General features: G+C 41.7%; 1 protein-coding gene across 24 annotated transcripts in view; it reads left to right on the top strand.

Moving 5' to 3' along the window:
- The window catches only part of NEDD4L (NEDD4 like E3 ubiquitin protein ligase), a 340,623-nt gene that overhangs the window by 296,697 nt on the left and 24,032 nt on the right, over positions 1-19,894 (top strand). For all 24 annotated transcript variants that reach the window (XM_070512961.1, XM_070512959.1, XM_014859035.3 and 21 more), the window contains 6 exons: positions 3,042-3,100; positions 10,359-10,424; positions 12,181-12,410; positions 13,914-14,035; positions 16,203-16,273; positions 17,898-17,993. In XM_070512961.1, coding sequence (XP_070369062.1) covers positions 3,042-3,100; positions 10,359-10,424; positions 12,181-12,410; positions 13,914-14,035; positions 16,203-16,273; positions 17,898-17,993 — 644 coding nt within the window. The remainder of the gene's footprint in view (positions 1-3,041; positions 3,101-10,358; positions 10,425-12,180; positions 12,411-13,913; positions 14,036-16,202; positions 16,274-17,897; positions 17,994-19,894) is intronic.

Raw genomic sequence — 19,894 nt, 5'->3', positions numbered from 1 at the left:
AATGCAGCATCTCGTTTTGCTGCCTGCGGGACAGAAACCAGGTCATCCCTACATAGGCCTTTTCACTATGAAAGCAATCATCTTGTAAGTTATTCAGAGTCACCCGGTCTTCCAGCATCGTGGGGATACGTGACTGCGCACTGAATGACAAAGACAGCAGTGCACATGTCTTTTAAATAATTATTAGGTTATTTTCTGCTTTATAAATTCTTGAGAAGTTAGACACTTTCAAGATTAAAAACATTCCACCATCTTAAAGATTGAATTTCTGAAGAATTGACTGCCGGATACTGATCTCCTCTTTGGACTCCTCGATTCGTTTCGTTGACGTTGATCGACAGCTCCTCGGGCTCCAGCCTTGTGTAAAAGGTTAAGGGAAGGCCTTGAACTGAACCTCTGCCTCTCTCAGGAATCATGTGACTAAGTCTTCTTAGAGACCAGATCTACCCAGCAGCTGAGTACTTGGCCACAGGCATCTTATATCCAAAGCCAGAAGAGAAAATAAAATTCCAGTGAGGCTGTAAAATCCTGTTTTAGTCTTTCCTGCCAACAGATTTACCAAACCTGTTAGTAGCAGCTAAATTGACTTAATTTGTCTTTCTTCTGCTTTGTTCTTGTCCCTTTCTTTGAAATATAGTTGCTCAAAGGCAAAAAGCAAGTTTAGATTCAAAAGTTCTAGGGAAAAAATGGATAATTGGCTACCATACATTCATATATTGACAATAATTAGCTGCAAAATTGATCTTTATTGTAACCACACAGAAATTTGTGTGGTTCTGATAGCTCAGACTTTCAAAGGGACTTTGTTTTCACCATCAGCTTCATTAGGCTCCTATTATATGCTGTGGGAGCTGTGCTAAGTGGTGTAGGGGGCTGCAGAGATGAATAACATACAGTCCCTGCCCTCGGGGGGCGGCCTTCTGGTAGGCAGTACTGGGAGGTATCTTTAGTGTTGTGTTAGGGGAATGCACCGGTTGTTACATAGAAGCAGCAGAGGCCAAGACTGCCACTTTCTTGCTAAGTGGTTGGGTGCCAGAGGTGGGAGCAGGCTGTGAGAGGGCCTTGCAGAATGGGTTACTTTTCAGGTGGAACCCAAATGATGAGTAAGATTCAGCCAGGCATGGCCAGTGAGGCGCGATCCCAGGATGGCGAAGACTTGTGCAGGTGGATCAAACTGTGCAGATTGTGTCGCATTCAGAGAAATGTGGTGGGGTTGCAAATGGCCAGTGTGCAGAGGAGGCCAGCATGACACACGATCAGGTCAAAGGGAGTCTGCCGGATGTCGGTGCTTGGGTCCTTCTGCAGGCAGGAGGGGCTCCTGAGGGACTTTCCAGAGGGGAGTGACAGTGGTCAAAGTTGTTCTTTAGAAAGATCCTTTTGGCAGAGCTGTAAAGGCAGTTTTGAACAGGAGTGAGTGAGACCGAGGCCAGGGAAACCCAGGCAGTAGTCTGGGGCAAAGACGAGTGCTCCAGACGTAGCCTTATTGGTGAGAGGTGGGGACAGTTTGGTGACCACCAGAGGTGAATGGCGATGGAGGGTGTGGCCAGGTTCCGGATCTGACTCGTGACTGGATTGTGATACTGTCCATTGGGAATAGGATGGACGGACAGTTTGGGGTGTTGGAAGATAGTGGGTTCGTTTTTGGTAGAGTTGGGTTTGAGGTCACTGTGGGAGATCCAGGCGCAGGTGTCAAGGATGGGGCTCGAAGTTCAGATCTGGACTGAAGATTTGGGAATCCTCGTGTGTGGGTAGTAATTAATTTATTTTCTTCTTTGGTACAATTATAGTCCAAGGCAGTTTTTACTAAGTTGTATTCTGTCTCTTTTATTTGGCTTTCTTTTCTCTTGTTCTCCATCACAATAGCAACTTTTACTTTCCAAAGTCTTCTGTTTTCAAGGTAAGGGACCCCAAAAATGCCTTTGCTCTCTCATCAAGGTTCTCTAAAACAGTTGGAACTTTTCATGTAAGTTTTCTGCCAGCATGAATCTAGAATCCTCATGTGCTTTGGTAGCTTTATTTTAAGACTTTACCTCTGCTTTCATGAAAATGATTATAATACCAGACTTGGAAAATTTCCTGGTTATGGTCACTAAAACTGAATTTATTAGTTACTCTTATCAGTCCGCTTTAGAGAGTATGCAGGAAATAAACAGAATCAATGTTCTTAAACAAGTAATTTTCTTTCTTTCTTTCTTTTTTCTTTTTTCTTTTTACCAACTTAGATTTCCTAAAACTCCAGAGAACCCATCCTCCCCCAGTCTGCCCACCCCTTATCTTCCATGAATCCATCCCCCCCACCACACAGACACACACACACACAAATCCATAAGGTCTTTTTAATAATGCACAGTCACAACTCCCAAGTGATTCAGGGTAGCTGTTGTGTGTGGTCACCTAAACCACTGAAGTAGTGGTTAGAGGTGGCATCCATCAGTCTTATTGGGATTGACTCATTTGGAGGAAAGAAAACCACTCTTTGCCAACTTGGCCAAAAGGAAAACCTTTCTCTGGAATCTTCCTCTGCTAAATCTGGTTGTTATTTTCTGGACTGCCTTAGCTGCTTTGATTTTTGTATGCCTATGAATGACACATGTAGGATTCTTGAAAGAAGTTTTTCAACTCCGTAAGCAAAGAAAAAAATATTTGAAATGAGAAAAATCATGTGTGGTTAACTTTTGGGGGGACTAAGACTTTTTATGCCTCTTGTCAATTAAATGAAAATCAAGATCAAGTTATAAACCCTTGAAAGAACGGGTTTATAATTGAAATTTCGGCAGATTGCTTGCCTAAAACAGTGTGAATAGATGGTTTTACTTTAGTGGTGCATTTTCGATTGAGTGTTTTTAACTAAACAGTATTTGGAGGGTTTGCCATATAGAAAATAATTCTAACCCTGAAATACTAAGTTGTTATCTTTGGGGCCAGGGTGGGGGACTGGACAGCTTTTGAAGAATCCAGAAATAATTCTAAAACATTTTTGACAGAGAATAGATTTGAACTAATATCCTGATTTTTTTTTTTTTTTTAACATTTATTTTCAGATAGCAAAATCACTCAGTGGGAAGATCCAAGACTGCAGAACCCAGCTATTACTGGTCCGGTCAGTATTCTCACGTTCTCACTCTTTGGTGTAATATTTTGGTTCCATCTAAACACGCATTTCTTGTATATTACTGCTTACCTTGGTGCCGAGGGCCTGGTGTAATTGAGTGCGTTAAGATCACTCCCATCTCCTCCTTACTGAAACTTCCAGGCAAGGGACAGCTGCATTTGCCTTTTCATAGGGTTTCGCTAGAAAAGAAAAGAAAATGGTTTGCTAATAGTAGCAAAACTGAAAGTTTTCTTTTCTCCTTTATAAAAGGATGGGTTGAGAGTCTAACAATCAAAATGTCTTCTCGTGCTTTTTATATGATGCAAACTAAGCCCTGTATTTGTAGAATTTTGTCACTTCTTTAGGCCAAGGGTAATAAATGCATGCTAACAAATTTAAGCTGCATTCTGAATCTCTTCCTGCTCTAAAAATACATGAAAGTTTGGGTGAGGTTCTAGCTAACTTATGGAGCTAGCAGGTTAAGAATCTTTACCTCTGCTGACCCACTAACTTTCTCATGGTTCCCTCGTCTATGCCAGATGGGAAAAGAATCAGTTCTGCCTTAGATGTAGCGCCCTCTTAACATAGCCGCACACTGTGTTCATAAGGAAGAATGAGGATCCTGCTGTCACTCCACAGTAGCGGACAGTTGGTGCAAACCCCTGTGAGGAGTCTGTAGCATGGGGCCACACTCATTGGCGTCTTTTATTGCTGATCATATGAGTGCAAAGATGGAATTTGGAATTACAGGAAATGTACTGGGATCAGCAGAACACTGCAAATTTAGGACTGTCTCAAAAACTGGAGGAGCAAAAGGAAGCAAAGTTTGTTATATCGAGTGCTGAACTAAGGCCAGGAGATATATTTAAAATACTAATTTCATGGCTTTAACCTGATTCAATTCAAATTACATTGAATTATAAAGAGAAGTCCATGTATTTAAAGATAACAGAATGCAAACGCACCTTGATACCTGACATCCCTTTGGTTATTTGTTGGATTCATTCGGCTGCTTTGGTGCTGTTTAATGCAAAGTGCCCAATAATACTTGGGCTAAAGCAGTCAGCCAGCTACTTTTTATGTAACTTAACAAACAGCTGCCTTACCACCATAGCTACCCTTGGATATATTCAGTCACAGTAAGTTGTTAGAATAGTATTTTCTGTTCTACATCATAAGGAACAAATTCAAGAATTTGTTAGAATAAATTCAAGAAACTGTGCTGTTTTCAAATAGCAGAGGACTTTGGACGTGATCATTCTGAAGTCTTTTCAAATATTTCTGTGACTTATTGATCTTCTGCCTTCACTGAAACACTGTTAGTTCTTATTAATTACTGTTGAAAATGGTTTAGCATCATAAATCCAGGTAGATTTGCCACAAAGAAAGATCTCCCTTTTCTATTTATAAAAGAGCCTCGTTTCCACTTTTATCATTAGTAGTGCCATTTCTTTCAGTAAGAGTGTATGTATTTAGGTAATTACCAACTTAGTGTAGACACCTGGCCTTTATTGTCACTCAGTTATAAATGTTTGGTAATTTCCATAATGATTTCTTTCTCTCCTTATGACTGACTTAGAATGTACTCTATAGTTTCTAAGAGTGTGGAAGGGTTTTTGCCTATCATTTCTTACTGATTTCTAATTTTATTGCATTTTGGTCAGAGAATATTGTCTGTGGAATATTGATAATGAGATATTTGAAACTTCCTTGGAGGTTTGGCCATTTTTTGTAAATGTTCTTTTTGCCTCTGAAAAGAATGTGTGTTCTGTCTTTGTTGGGTATAGAGTTCTTTCTATGTCCATTAGATCAAGCCTGTGGTGTTCGAATTAGCCGTTTCCATCGCTCCTTTTTCCTGCCTGTTCTATGCAACCACCACAGTTGTGTCAGAATCCCCCATGGTGCTTGTGGTTTTGTCAGTGGTTACATTCACTTTCTCTTCATTAATGTTTGCCCACTATATCTTTTTCTATCGCTTAACTAGCTGGGGTTTTTCCTCTCTTCTTGCCCCTTCTATTAGATTGATAGAGTAGTCTTTCCTTTCTTTCTTTTTCTATACTTTCTTGAAAGTTGTATTTTCTCTTTCTGTTCTTTTTTCTTTTCGTGCTCACCTTAAAATTTTTAACCAGCATACTTAACATCAAAACTAATGACTCTGTACTGCCTTCCTGGATGATACAGGATTTTAGGGAACTTGAATGCCATTCTTACCACTCCCACTTTCCATTGTTCAGTGGAATTTTAAAACTACCTTGTCTTTAAACTTTCCAATTAGACGTTAATATTTTGTCTTTTTTTTCCAGCAGTCAGTGCTTGTTTAATTTACTTATGTGTAAACAAATGTCTTTGTCCACCATTGGTTCTTGTATCTACTTTTTTCCAAGTTAAGTTTTCTTCTTTAGGATAACCTCTAGTTAATGGTTCTCAAAGAGTTGTCTACAGATAAGCAACATCAGAATCATCCAGAAACTTGTTAGAAATGCAAATTTTGGAGTCCCAACCCAGACCTACTGAAAACCAGCAGCTTTAGGGGTGGGGCCAGCGCTTTGTGTTTTAACCACCCCTCCCGGGGATTCTGATAGCCCCTCAAGCATGAGCACCTCTGCTCCAGGAGCCGTTTCTATGAGGGTCTGAGAGTGGTGTCAACTCTCTTAGTCTGAGAGAGTGGGCTTATTTGACCTCTCTGTGAAATGATAGGTTAGCTGATTGTAAAATTCTTGGTTAACAATTATTTTCCTTCAGTACTTTGGAGATATTCTTTTGTGTCTTCTGGCCTCCATAACTGATGATGAGAAGTTTGTCATCAGTCTGTCATTTTTTGGTGGGTAAATATCTTTTCTCTGGTGATTTTGATTTTTCCTCTGTGTCTCTGATGTTCTACCATTTTACTATCATGAATCTACGTGTGGATTTCCTTCTATTTATTCTGCTATGGACTCATGATTCTTCACTCTGGGGACCATGTCTTTCCTCCATTCTGGAAAATTCTTAGCAGTTATTTCTTCACATATTCCAGCTTTCCCATTCTTTCTGATCATCCGTATCAGGGTACTTGATTCACTTTCACATTCTGTCTTACCTCTTAGTTTTCCTATTCCCATCTCTTTCTTTTTACTGTATTGCAGGCTCAGCTCTTCCAGTTAGTTCTTTTTAAGCTTTTTATAATCTACTCTTTCTCAGTGCATTGTGTCTGTTGTTTCAGCAACCATGTTTAATTTCTCAGAGTTTGATTTGGTCTTTTTTAATTTGCTTCGTCTTTTTAGTTATTGTTATTCTGTCCTATTCTTTCCTTTTATTTTTTTTATTCATACTTGCAGCTCTTTAATCACTTAAAATACCTATTCCATAGCCTGTTTCAGATTATTCTATCATCTCTGATTCTAGGGGCATTAAATCTCCCACTTGTTATGTCTGTAGATTCTCCTCAATGTAATTTATTGCCTAGTTCAGTTTGTAGTTTGTTTGTATGTGTTCATCTTCATATTTTTTCCCTATGGGTTTTTTTGTTGTTGGTTTTGGTGAGGAAGATTGGCCCTGAGCTAACATCTATAGCCAATCTTCCTCTTTTTGCTTGAAGGAGATTGTTGTTGAGCTAACATCTGTTGCCAGTCTTCCTCTATTTTGTACGTGGGATGCCTCCACAGCATGGCCTGATGAGCAGTGTGTAGGTCTGCACCTGGGATCCAAACCAGCAAACCCTGGGCCGCTAAGGCCGCGTGTGCAAGCTTAACCACAATGCCACCAGGCTGGCCCCTCTATGGGGTTTTTATAAGTCCTGACCTGTATTTACTGTTACCTTCTTACCTTGGTTCGTGCACCCCCAGTTATTATAACTACAGACCTCATCATACCCTTCTTGGTGTAGGCCTGGAGTATTTATTACAGGTCTGTTTCTTTATGTTTTTCTCCCATTTACGGTCGTGAACAGAAGGTAAGCTTCCTTACGACTTTCCTGAACCGATGGGTAGAGTTTCCTTGTCCCCTTTCAGATGTAGGTCTGTAGGTCTCCCTGGGTCATACAGACTGTAGCCCAAGTTCTGTGTTCCCAAGGGAGGATTAAAACCCAAGCCCAGGCACCTGTGTCCACTTCTCTAATTTTGAATCTTTCTGCCTATCTGGTACCTAGAGTTACTCTCTCTTTTCCCCAAGTTTTAAAAATATCTGCACGTTAGGGAGAATGGGACCCTTTCTGCGGCAGGTCAGCACAGCGTTACTGTCCATAGTCTGCTCTCTGTGTAACAGACATCACTACTAAAAGCGTCGATGAAGTGCTCTCCGTGCTTGCTGCTCCTGGGAGTCCTCTCTCATGCTTGAGTGACGCTTTGTGCTTTTCTGAGAACTTTATAATCAGCTGCTTTGAAACTCATAGCGATCCCCTCAGGAAGGTAGGGAAGACGTTGTTATTCCCAGTTTGTCAGAAGCTCAGAAAGCTAATTGTGTTGCCAGAAGTTCCAGCAAATGTCAGAATCAGGCCTGGAGCCCCAAGTGTGCTGGCTTCACCCGTGCTCCATGGCAGGCGTGTGCCCTCCCCTGCGGGAAGCTCCAGTATCAGCTGGACAATAATGACGAAACATTTAGAACCAACTTACACAGTAAGTCAGGTTTTCATGTGGTTCAAAAAGAAAAGCATACTTAACACAGAGCAGAAGGGCTTTAATCAAAAGACATGTTAATTTTTTAAATAGGCTTATTTTACAAGTTAAATTGTACGTGAGAAAATAAGATGACAGATTTTCAAGAGAGAATAAATAATTTGTCCTGTCCAGTACAAAAAATATACTACACACATACTTCTCTGCAGAAGCTGCACTGTATGGCTGTCTTTGTCCTAGTACATTGTTAGAAACTTTTCAGGAGGAGATGTAAAAACCTACCCTTCTTAGTCCATCATAAGAACGACTTCTAGAGAAAAAAAGAGAAATATTGCAGGAGGATAGTGATTTTTCAGCTTTCATGCGTCACTCCCCAGAAGAGGAAGGACCAGAGGTATCTGACCATCTGCTTCCCACCCACACATAGTCAGCGCCTACGAGCTTACAAGTCAGACTAGGGAATCGATGTCTCAGGCTGGGGGTGGCGTTTTGAAATATATTTCTTGGGAAATTTGTCATTGAAGACTATTGAACTTGCCTTCACAATGATGAGTGTTTAAGCCTTTTTTCAACGTTTTTGGAGGGAAGCAAAAACAAAAAATAATTGCTGGTAATCACAGGTTTTTGGAAATGGGAGAGGCTTAAAGTTCGTCTAGTTAAATCCTTCCGCATAACTGTGAAGAGATTCCATAGGGAGAAATTAGGTCACAGAGCAAGCTGGCAACAGGGTCTACCCTCGAAGTCAGGTCTTCTAAAGCTGGCATGAGATAATGAAAGGAAATGATTTTTTTCCAGCTTCTCTTCCCTCTGTCACAGTTTATCATAGCTAAGAACGTCAGCCAAACTCTTACCTTCTCGAGACTTGGCCCCCACTGTTCCTGTCATGGTTTGTTCCTCCTGTCACTCTGGTTTCTGCTCAGATTTCCTTTCTCGGAGCTGCCTCCCCGACCACTGATATAACATAGCCTCTCCGGAACTCGCCCTCATCTTTCCTTGTAGCATTACCACGATGTATTCATTTATTCGTTATTGCCTGTTACTCACAGTAGCTTGCAAGCTCCAGCGGGAACAGGAAAAGAAATCTTCGGTTGATGTACCATTATTTCTCTAGCACCTAAAATGCCTGACACGGAGTAGGTGCTCAAGAAGTGTCTGTTGAATGAATCAGCATATGAACCACCAAAGAATCAAGAAATAGACCAGCTAGAAAATCTCTGTTATGGAAAACACTGTTGGTAGAGCAAAAGGGCCTGAGCATGTCTTTATTGCTTATGTCACAGCTTTGTATCCTTTTTCCCTATTTTGGTGATTGTCTAGATATTGACAAAATTTCTACGTTTTCTGAAATCAGAATTCATACATTATTTCGTCAAACTCAACACTGCCCAAAAAAAAAAGACATGTGGTCAAATCTAGTGTTCGGTGGAAAATCAAATAAAGACTGGCTTAAAAAGTAAGAACAGACCGTAGATAGTATGAATTGTCTTTAGAATGTTCTTAAGAGATAGCAATTTGATGTTGTTGGTGCTCTTGAATTGCAAAGCAGAACACTGACACAATTACTGTTTTCTATAAGACTGGTTGTTTTTGTTTTGGCGTGAGTATTATTCAGGTGATTGTCTTAAAACAGTATGAGGGAGAGAAGCTTTTCTTCTTGATTTCTCCTCTTCCTGGTCAGGAAATAAGCATGGGGAAGGTGTAAGGTTTAGAATCTGGAAACACTTTACTAAGGATCAATATATTTTATTAACTTAACCCAAAATGGTATCAGCAGAACTATTGCCCAAATTCACACTATTCCTTAAAAAGCAATGAGTTGTTCTGAGTATGAAGTTGTCACCTTTAAGTCCACGTATATGCAAAAGCCCCTCCTTTCTGCGTCATAAAAAGATTGTAAACCTTTAAAAATGCCTGTTTCAGGGCTGTAGCGCTCGGATGTTCTAAGTTACTTTACAACACAGCATGTAAAGAGCATTTAAATGAGTCTATTAAAGTGTTACCACTTTACCTGAAGAGATTCCAAAACTTTTGAATAACGATAGCTCCGTTACTGAGCCCGCTCCTTTGGTACCTCAGTCTGCTTCGTAGATAAGGCGTTCCAGATTTAAAGAAATCCCTGCCCAAGACCACTAGATGGTAAGGAGTAATCATGTGACTCCCACATGGGAGACTTCCAGTTTGCCGTCTGCCTGCGTTTATATTCCTTGACAAGAGTATCCGTTCACTTGCCTTTCTGCTCATTGTTTTTCCTCCCAAAGATTTTTAAAGCATGATTAGTCTTTTCAAAATCATAGTATAGATCATTTTGGGTTGTGTGATAAGTATCATAGCCAATAATCTTATCTAAACTACAGCAAAAAAAGATTACACCCTGACTCGTGTTCAGACAAAAGTCACTTGGAAAGCGTATCTAGTTTATGGATCATATCGCTAAATGATTGCTTGAATATCAGTAGAGTTGTTTTCAGGGGTGAAAGCCCTATTCAATGGTAATTAACCTTAATCATTTCTAGAACTTTCCCATGTGCTATGTAGACGTGTAAATTTCAATGATAATATGGAGAATGAGAATTTTAAGATGTATGATTTGTGAAATTCTCTGAATGTTGGCTTAGTAAACATAAAATTTCAAGTGTATTGGTTACGTTATCTGTATTTATAAATTTATCTTCTAGGCTGTTCCTTATTCCAGAGAATTTAAGCAGAAATATGACTACTTTAGGAAGAAATTAAAGAAACCTGTGAGTAACGTGTCTTCCAAAAATGCTATTTTAGTCGTTTGTAAGTTACCAAAGTTACTTCTGCGGGAACAGACGGTTTGTTCCTTTTATGTGTCTATTCAAATGTTACCTTCCTTTCCCACTGCACTGTGATCCACCTGGATCTTCAATCTGAATTTTCTTTTTAGCAGAAATGGTAAGTGAAGATAACTTAGCATTACATATCAAATCACCTGAAGGGTAATTTCTTATGTAATACATAAAAAGATAGAAACGATTTTTATGGGACATAAACTAATTCAGGACCTAGTAAAAAAAAAATCTGGAGAAGCCTATGCAGTTGCTTATGGTTATCATATTTAATGAAACCTAGATACTAGTTGGAAAAATGTTCAAGTCGTTCTCTTTAAATTCAAAAGTATAGTTTTAATTATAATAGTTATAAATATAATTTATAATATTTGGTATACTAAGACCAAGTGTAATTTTCAGATTAAAATTCTCATTGGGAAACCCTGTAAGATTTTTACAAAACTGAGAAACCCAAAAGGTTTTTTACAGGCAGTGTTTTAAAATTACAATGTTATATTTCCTACTGACACATCTTCCTACGTTCTTCAGTGTTATGTGTTCTGTTTTACTTTCTGATTCACCTCTCTGGTGTATGTTTTACTGGTTTTCTCCTCAGTTTGCGCATTCATTGTCATTGCACTTGTCACCATGTCTTGGCTCCTTCTCATGGGAAAAAGAATATTGGCCACAACTCAGATCGTCCCAGTTTGCCTGTGCTCCATCGCCGTCTCTCCCACTCCATTCCCTCAATCACTGCCTCATTTTCTGGGTATCTGCTATCATTGGGGTCCTGGGGATCCAAAGATGTGTCAGACATAGTCTCTGCCTTGGGGAGCTCCCATTTAGGGGTTCTGTTCTCTCTCCCAACAGCCTGATTCAAGTAGCTCTTGGCTAACTACTTTTGAAATGACTCAAATTTGAACACACAAAATTCCACAGTGTTTCCTTGTGAGTCACTGTATTTCCCCCAGAAATAGGCGATGGCTTTGTGGATATCAGCCTGTCTCACTCGGAGGCCCTTTCGCTGGGGTATCTTCTGCCTGGAAACTGACTCTGCAAATCCATTTTCATAGCAAGGCTGCCCCGGCCTCATTTTTCCAGAAAGTAGTTATTTACAACTTCAGTCAAGTGCATTTTTATTTTCATGTTTATTAACTGTGGCCTTTGGGATACTTTCCCACAACTTGGCATGGTTGTCAGGGTCCCAGTCCCCATAGCAACACAAGTAGCTTGTAGGCATCATGGGTCACATCTGCCAGCTGGAGTCCCTACCAGAGTTGAGAATGCTCCCAACCCAGCCAGGTTGGGAATTATGGATGAGATTTGATTACCTGGTCTCTGAGTCCTTTTTTTGGACAGAAACAATAATAGAGTTGACCATATTTCAGTTGCCAGTGGGTGGTAAGTGCCCCACAGTTCTTTAGTAAAGGAGAAGATGACTGTCTTCTCCTCAGCAGGGTATCTTCAGCATATGTCACTGGCTCAGTCTGACAGCCGCTGGTGGTGCTCTGTGGGTCTCATCCTGACGTGAGGCTTTCTGTCTGCATGAAGACAAATCCCTGAAGGAGAGAATCTCCATTGCAACCATTTGTCACTGCTTGTTTATTTGAAGATTGCCATCATTTCTACTCTTTGTTGTTATTTATTTTAGTGATTAAGGTGTATATTTACTGTATGATTATGTGCTTTTTTTTCTTTTGTGTAGGCTGATATTCCAAATAGGTTTGAAATGAAACTTCACAGAAATAACATTTTTGAAGAGTCCTATCGGAGAATCATGTCTGTGAAAAGACCAGATGTCCTAAAAGCTAGACTGTGGATTGAATTTGAATCAGAGAAAGGTCTTGACTATGGAGGTGTGGCCAGAGAATGGTTCTTCTTACTGTCCAAAGAGATGTTCAACCCCTACTATGGTCTGTTCGAGTACTCTGCAACGTGAGTAGATGGAGTGCATTCAGAACGTGTTCCCCCACTGAAACAGTTTTATTCTTAATGAATTTAAAGTTAATGAAGGAGTAAGCGTCTCACCCATTGGAGATGAATTATCACTGCTGATTTTAGTCCAGACCTCCCACCCGTAAGTCTGGAACAGACTCTGCACTCTGTCAACACCTAAAAATGATTCTTCTCTTGTGTTTTGGGTTCATGTAATTGAAATTGAAAATGTGTTGGTACTTATGGTAAGAAACAAGAGGCAGTTTTCATTGATAACATTATGTTACTTTAGGAGAACTTGTCAATGTTAGAATTCGGAAAGTCGTCATTGTCTTAGGAAGAAGAATGGTTTCTGAAATTACACCACTTAGAGGGAAATTATGAGGACTTTGGATCCGTTCTTCAGGATCCGAAGGACAATGCCCTGGTCCTGTAAGGGAAGATGCAGATTCAGCCTTACATTAGGATTTCATTATTGCCAAGCCAAGATACTGAGGCAGATTCCATTGCTTTCTCGGGAGTCAAACATTGGCTACTTACAAGGCCAACCATTCCTCTTCCAGGCTGTGGGGTCTCAAAAGGATCAGGCTGGACCTGCGCCCCCAGTAGAATAGTTGTTGACCTTGCTGAAAGGCACCTGTGCTCTAAGGGGACGTGGGTTCTCACGTCTCCTACCTGGTGCTGGTCTCCTGGGGGGTCTGTTGAAAGGCAGCTTCAGGATCCTTCTCGGTTGCTCTAGCCAAGAAAGAATTTCCTGTTTTGTTTTGTTGTCCTCATTACCAAGTCCCATGGGAAAGGCTGCTGGGTAAGATTGATACAACCATTACAGTGGAGGGCAGGGTGGGGAGGCGGGGGCCTTACCTCTCAGCAACCCCAGAGGAATCTGTCTATGGGGCCCAATTTGAAAACCACTGATTCTCAAGATTTTGAGACCACAGAAGGATGATTCAGTACATGTAAACATTTTGAGGTTCGCGTTGTTGAGAGAGCCGTATCCTGCTACCAGTGCTCTTGGGGCCTTTTAGGGCAAAGTAGTGGTCAGACCAAGGGTTGGGCCCATAGGAGAAATTTTAGCCCCCAAACCAAATACCTCTCAAATGCATTAACCCCTCTCCCTCACAGGGGCAACCTGAAGTCCTCATGTCATTGGGAATCCATGCTCCATCCCTCCGTTATGTGGGATTTCTCATCTTCCCAAGATATTTGGCTGAACCATACGAAGCTGACATTTTTGTAGATCAAAAATAGTCAAATATCAAGAATTTCTTACGGTTTAACTTATAAAGAGCCTATGCACCAGCTCTGTTAGACCTCAGTTGTTGGTCACAAAGGGGCCAACTAAACAGTAGGCCACATTGTCTGGCTTACACCTTTTCCTGTCAGGTACAGTATGTTCGCAAGGGCGCTGTAAAAGTTTGATGACCACTGGCAAAGGAAAACTTAGATTCTTGCATTTCTTATTTAAAAGTCTAATTGGGCTTTTTCTTTCTTCCTCCCCAAAAGGGACAACTACACACTTCAGATCAATCCAAATTCAGGCCTCTGTAATGAAGATCATTTGTCCTATTTCACTTTTATTGGAAGAGTTGCTGGTCTGGCAGTATTTCATGGGAAACTTTTAGATGGTAAGTTATTAAAAAGTCTTGAAGTACTAAAAATAGGGCAGTGTTATTGTGGTTCCTTCTTAGGTGTCTTATCTTTAACATCAAGATTTTAAGCAGACGCTTCACTAGTTCTCTGTAATTCAATAAATGTTTATGTTTTGCCCATAATGAAGGTACTTTTCCCTGGTATCATCTTAATCTGAGCACTAAAGATACAGGCTCTACACACAGTTTAAAATTTTTTTTAAGAAACTTAAGTGTGAAGCACAGAGCATTCTGTATTTGTGCATTTTTCTATGTTTTCCAGAATAACCTTTCTTTAGCGAGAACTAGATTTGGTGACAGATGGAAAAGTTAATTAAATGGTCTAATCCATCCAGTATCCTGCCATTGTTCCATTTGTCCCCAAATTAGTATTTTTTTTAATGTCAAGAGTTGTAAATAATTTCAAAGCAGTGTTGTAACACAGCTAAGACCTTGACCCTGGGATCACTGCTGAAACAGATGGCACAAAATAATCGCATTATTATTTAGAGCATAGAAGTCATGGAAGAATTTCAAGGTACCTTGGAAGTTAAAAGTCAAACCCCCTTCCTCCCTGTATCTATAGCCTTGTAATAGAGATTTCTCATGGGTTTGGTCATTTCAAAAGTAGTGCCCTTAGAACACTACGGAAACCATCAGGGAGGAAAGAGAATCAGAAATGTTTTTGAAGAATTTGGGGGTGAAACAGATAAGGATGGAAGAGAGTGAGTCAGATTTGAGGCTGATGTGTCAGTTACTGTAGAGAGAGATTTCCAGGGGAATTATGTTAATTGCATTTGTGGAACCTTAGCTAGTCCAATAAATAATTGATGTGCCCTCTGTACTTTTTCCTTTAATGTATTTTTACTGGTAATTGCTAGCTGACTTTGATCCTCTGATTTCAATATTTTATTTTTGGTGGGGGAAGTAAACACTTTTTCTGATCAGAAGGAAACTGCACTCACTCTTTCTTTATGTGTATATAGTGTGAATGTATTTTGATTTGCAACATAGGAGTCATGCTTGGAGTCTTTGGACTCATGGAGTATTTCAGGCTGTTTAAATTCAATTCAACCTCCTTAGAAGGTCAGTTTATTTACCTCCTGCCACATGAGAAGACATTTGTAGTTGCTGTGGGTAAATACGGAGAAGTATAAGATATGACCCTGACCTCAATGAAATTATATTCCAGTGGGACAAAAAACAGAAGAATCACGATGATGGAGTCCAAGCAGAAGGGAGCACATGAGTACTCGGGAGAAACAGTTGGCTGGAGGGTCGGGGTGTGTTTTACCAGGCTTAGCCGCACCTCCACCTCGAGGGTGGGGCAGGATTTGAGCATTTAGAAACTGGGGTCATTTCAGAAGAGCAAGGACTGGCCAAGCCAAGGCTCCCTGGAGAGAGTAATGGAGAGAAGCAGGAACAAATGGGGGAGTCTAGGAGACTGCTGCAAAGGTGCTATCAATGCACATCAAGAATTAGCTACCAAATGCCCACAGATGTGTGTGGTCCGCAGTGTCTTCAGTTTCTTAAAAATGTGAATGCTCCTGGAGGCACAGCAGACACACTCTACACATCGGCCCACTTTTATTGGCTCCATCCTTTTCGCCTGCCTAGACACGGGAAGGTATTTGAGCCTGCGGCCTTAGGGCCACACTGGGCCAGTGGGAGTGGCAATACGCTGCAGAGGATTGGGGACTGGTCAGATCCCGGTGGGGGTGAGAGTGGAGGAGGAGAGGGGCTGAGCCTGAGCTTCCAGTGCCCAGTGAGGAGGCACGCGATGAAAACTTGCCTTTGGACTTGCCTGCGGGACACTTTGGTGGTGGAGTCGTCCTCACTGCCATGGCCTCACTCAGGCCTGCATCACCCTCCCTGGAAGATTGCACAGCCTTCTGAGTGGTCTCCCTCCTTTCCATCTTGTCCTTTCCTGTTTTTTCTCCCCATCACTGCCCAAGCAGTGATAATGAAGTGCAGGTGGAATTTTCACTAACCCCTTCCCCCAAACCAGGCCCTCGGCCACTCCGTCATGGATTATTATCGAAGGTCTTTGATTGTTCTGTCCTGGTCTCTCACACAGTTGAAGGCAGGTTAATCTTTTATTTTATTTCTGATGCACAGAAGTATCAAAAGATTTGAAACTAACCCAGTTTTCACCATATTTTAGGTTTCTTCATTAGACCATTTTACAAAATGATGCTGGGAAAGCAGATAACTCTGAATGACATGGAGTCTGTGGTGAGTAAACGCAGATCACTGCCATGGGCATCTTACAGAAAGGTCGCTGACACCATGCTGTAATCACAGCGATTTTTATGGGTGTCATAATTCAGTATGAACAACAGAGAACATTTAATTGTTCTAGAAGTTAATTGAGCTCTCTGATCTTTTCTAATGAGCAAATCATTGTTCACGTGTCCTAGAATCCTGGTACTTGGGATGGATACACTCAAATCTCAGTGCCCTCTGCGTACCCAGGACTCTTAACCAAGTTAAATCCAAGCTCATCTGGAGACCCCATTGCAGTTCTTGTTTTCCAAACGGCAAATGCTGAGTGTTTAGAGATTGCGTCTGCTGTCCATCTATTTTCTGACCTCAGAAAAAGGCAGGGGCACAGGCCAAAACAGTAGATAAAGGGAGGAGTATTAACATGGGACAGTAAGTGACCACGACAACATAGGAGAGGACTGAAACAAGTTAGGAAAAGAATGCTGTGGGAGGTTCTCTGAAAAATGGTTTGGGTTTTAACGTTGCGTTTAACTTACTCATTTTATCCAGGCTGACCCTTTTAGAGTTGAAAGGATTTTCTATAAAAAGAAAAATTGATACTGTTTTCATAGTATGCTTTTTGCTTCTGTTTTTCTTTTAATTGACCTACACCCCCACCATCCATCTCCGAGTGTGCGGGTGTTTGCCCAAGTGCCAGCATGCTCCCACCCTGGGGCCAGTGGGAGGCGTCCTTGTCCATTTGGGGTATTTGCAGCTCTGCTTTCACGTTCTGTCACTTGGGTCGGAAAGTGTCTGCATACCCTTGGTGACCGTGTCTCTTGTGCGGTTGGCCAGCTAGGCCAGATTCTCATTGTTTACCAGCATTGCTCACTGGTTCTCCTCGTCGTCCTTGTGTAAAAGGAGAGGAGGACACGAGCAGTGTGCTCGAATCCACTCAGCTGGTTTTTCCATGGGTGGACTGCTCTGCAGATCCATGGTACCAGTCTCAAATTTCTTTTCAGCTTTCACCTTTAACTTAGGTTTTATGCTTGTATTATTACATAATGAGGAAGCTAGGGACGTGAAAATTTCTCTTAAGGACAGCTGGTGCACTCATTCTCTATCGCCTCTTCGGAGCCCGTCAGTCCCCCAGCATTAGAACCCCTGGCTAACCCTGAAGGAGTGGCCCAGGCCCTGTGGCTCCTTCCTGTCTTCTTACAGGGACGTGCAGAGAGCTGAAAAGCACAGGAAAGGGTGTACTTAAAACCCTTGGTATTTAAGGAGAGCATTCTCCACCCTTTTTATTTTCCTCTCAAATTTTCAGTCTCAAAAGATGGAAAGTATATTAATCTTTACATGTTCAGTTTTATAGTTTCATAATTACCCTCCAGAGCAGGTCGCTTCCCCTGTACCTCACAGAGGACAGGATTCAACTACATACCCGTGTTGCTACCAAAACCTTTTTTTGGTCTGTATTTTAAAATAAAGGGGAAGAGTAGATTTGAGTAGAGCCGGAAGCATTCTATGAATGACTAATGTAATTCTTGAGCATTCTGAATGACATGATGTTAGAAGGACTTAATTATTTAAAGAAGTCAAACGAGTTTATCTTTTGGAAAAAATTGCTTAATTTTAACTTTCGTCATTTCTGCAGGATAGTGAATATTACAACTCTTTGAAATGGATCTTAGAAAATGATCCTACTGAACTGGACCTCATGTTCTGTATCGATGAAGAAAACTTCGGACAGGTATGTGTGGGTAACCCCACGAGCTTCTGTTTAACTGCCAAAGAGTTGGCTGTTAACACAACTTTCCTGGACCATTCACCACCACCAGGATCTTGAGATGTCAATTATCATCTCCGTGCATCAGCACTTTATTGTCATGCCAGGAAGCTAAGTCCCAGTTAGAGCAAAGTTACAGAAATTCTAAGGCCTCTGGGGAGTGAAATAAGACTCATTTTAATCTAAAGCAAATCTTCACATGACTGTTTGTGCCTTGGTTTTAGAATTTAGATACTTCAAAAAATAGCGTGTTTACTTGGCGGTGAAGATACAGGACCAGGAGTATGTGATGTTTGGGGGGCCTTGGGTTTTTCCCCTCTGCTAAATGGTTTTGTGGTTGTGATGAAATTAGTCTTGAGGTTTTTCTAACATTCCTTCTTGCTTTGCACCCACGCTGTCATTAAGGCTGGATTAATCATAAAGGCCAATTTCAAAGATAAAATTGCCTGCTTGGAATTTTCGTCTTCTTCCTAAAGTTCTGTAGGGTGTGTTTGTCTTAAACCTGAGACTTCAGTTTATTTGTCCCCTGGTGACAACAATGCTTATTAGGAGGTCTTCTCAAAGTATGATCTGAAGAAGCTGATGCCACTAGAAATAAAGGAGTTAATGACAACTGGGGACAAAAATTGTTGGACAAGAAAATGCATAGATATCAAAATTACTTGTTACATGTGCTTAAGCCGGGAAACAGTCACCAGTGTGAGTCCTGGGAGTGGGTGGGACTCGGGGAATCTCTGTTTTCCTTCCTAGTTGGTTGGGTGTAAGAGTCATAGAACTTCAGGGGGCTGGCCCAGTGGCGCAGTGGTTAAGTTCACACGTTCCAATTCTCGGCTACCCCAGGTTCACTGGTTCGGATCCCGGGTGTGGACATAGCACCACTTGGCACGCCATGCTGTGGTAGGCGTCCCACATAGAAAGTAGAGGAAGATGGGCACGGATGTTAGCTCAGGGCTAATCTTCATCAAAAAAAAAAAAAAAGTCATAGAAAGAACTTCAGGCACTGGAGAGGAGAGACTTTGTGACTTAATGTAAATGATCGGTGAGTCTACTAAAAAATCTCATTTTGCCCCTTTCCCATTTTTTTCTTTGCTCCCTGTTGTGCTTCATGCCTAAGAATCCTCACAGACATTGTCCCCTGTGGGAGTCTTGTCATGAGGTGGGGGAGGGACGTCTTTTCTGTAGCCCCTCCCCCCAGGGCAGCACCCCCGCCCCCACCCCCAATTCCCTGTCACCTCCCCAGGACTAAATGCAGCAGATGTTTCCATTGCTTGTCTGCTTCCTTCCTCTACTGCTCACTCTCCCCCTGAAATGCCTGGGAGTGAGAACGGCCTTCGCTCGTCATTCCTTCCACTGCTCTTGGCACTGTGTTTCCCGTCCCTTTGAAGGACTGCTGTTTCTGCTGGCCCCACAAGGCACATGTCCCTCAGCCAGCCATCCGATGTCTGCTTCTTCTCTCATCCCGCCCACACAAGCTGGATGGCCTCATCCACCTCTGTGGCTCCAACTACACCCGTCTTCGTGTTCCTCACGGCCAGCCTCTTCTCTCCTGTCCATACCTTTCTCCCAGTCTCCACATGTCCCCTGGACTGACCGTCCCATCAACCACTTCATTGAAAGACCCATGGGTCCCTGAACTAAAGCCATTTCCTCCTCCCCAACCGTCACATCTGCCCTGGTCTTTCAGTGGCACCACTGTGCCTTCCAGCCTGAAACTTGGGAGTCATCTTTGAGTCTTCCCTCTTTCTCGTCATGTCTAGTCTCCCCGTGTCCAGCTGGTCACCATATCCTATTGACTCAGTCTCCTCATTATTTCCTCATCTGCACCCTGCCCGTGTTCGGGCTTTCCTGGTTTTTGGCTGTGTTGT

The sequence above is a fragment of the Equus asinus genome, chromosome 7, assembly GCF_041296235.1.
Source record: "Equus asinus isolate D_3611 breed Donkey chromosome 7, EquAss-T2T_v2, whole genome shotgun sequence".
NCBI lineage: Eukaryota > Metazoa > Chordata > Mammalia > Perissodactyla > Equidae > Equus > Equus asinus.
Note: the sequence above shows the minus strand (reverse complement) of the source record. Positions and strands in the feature narration are given on the sequence as shown.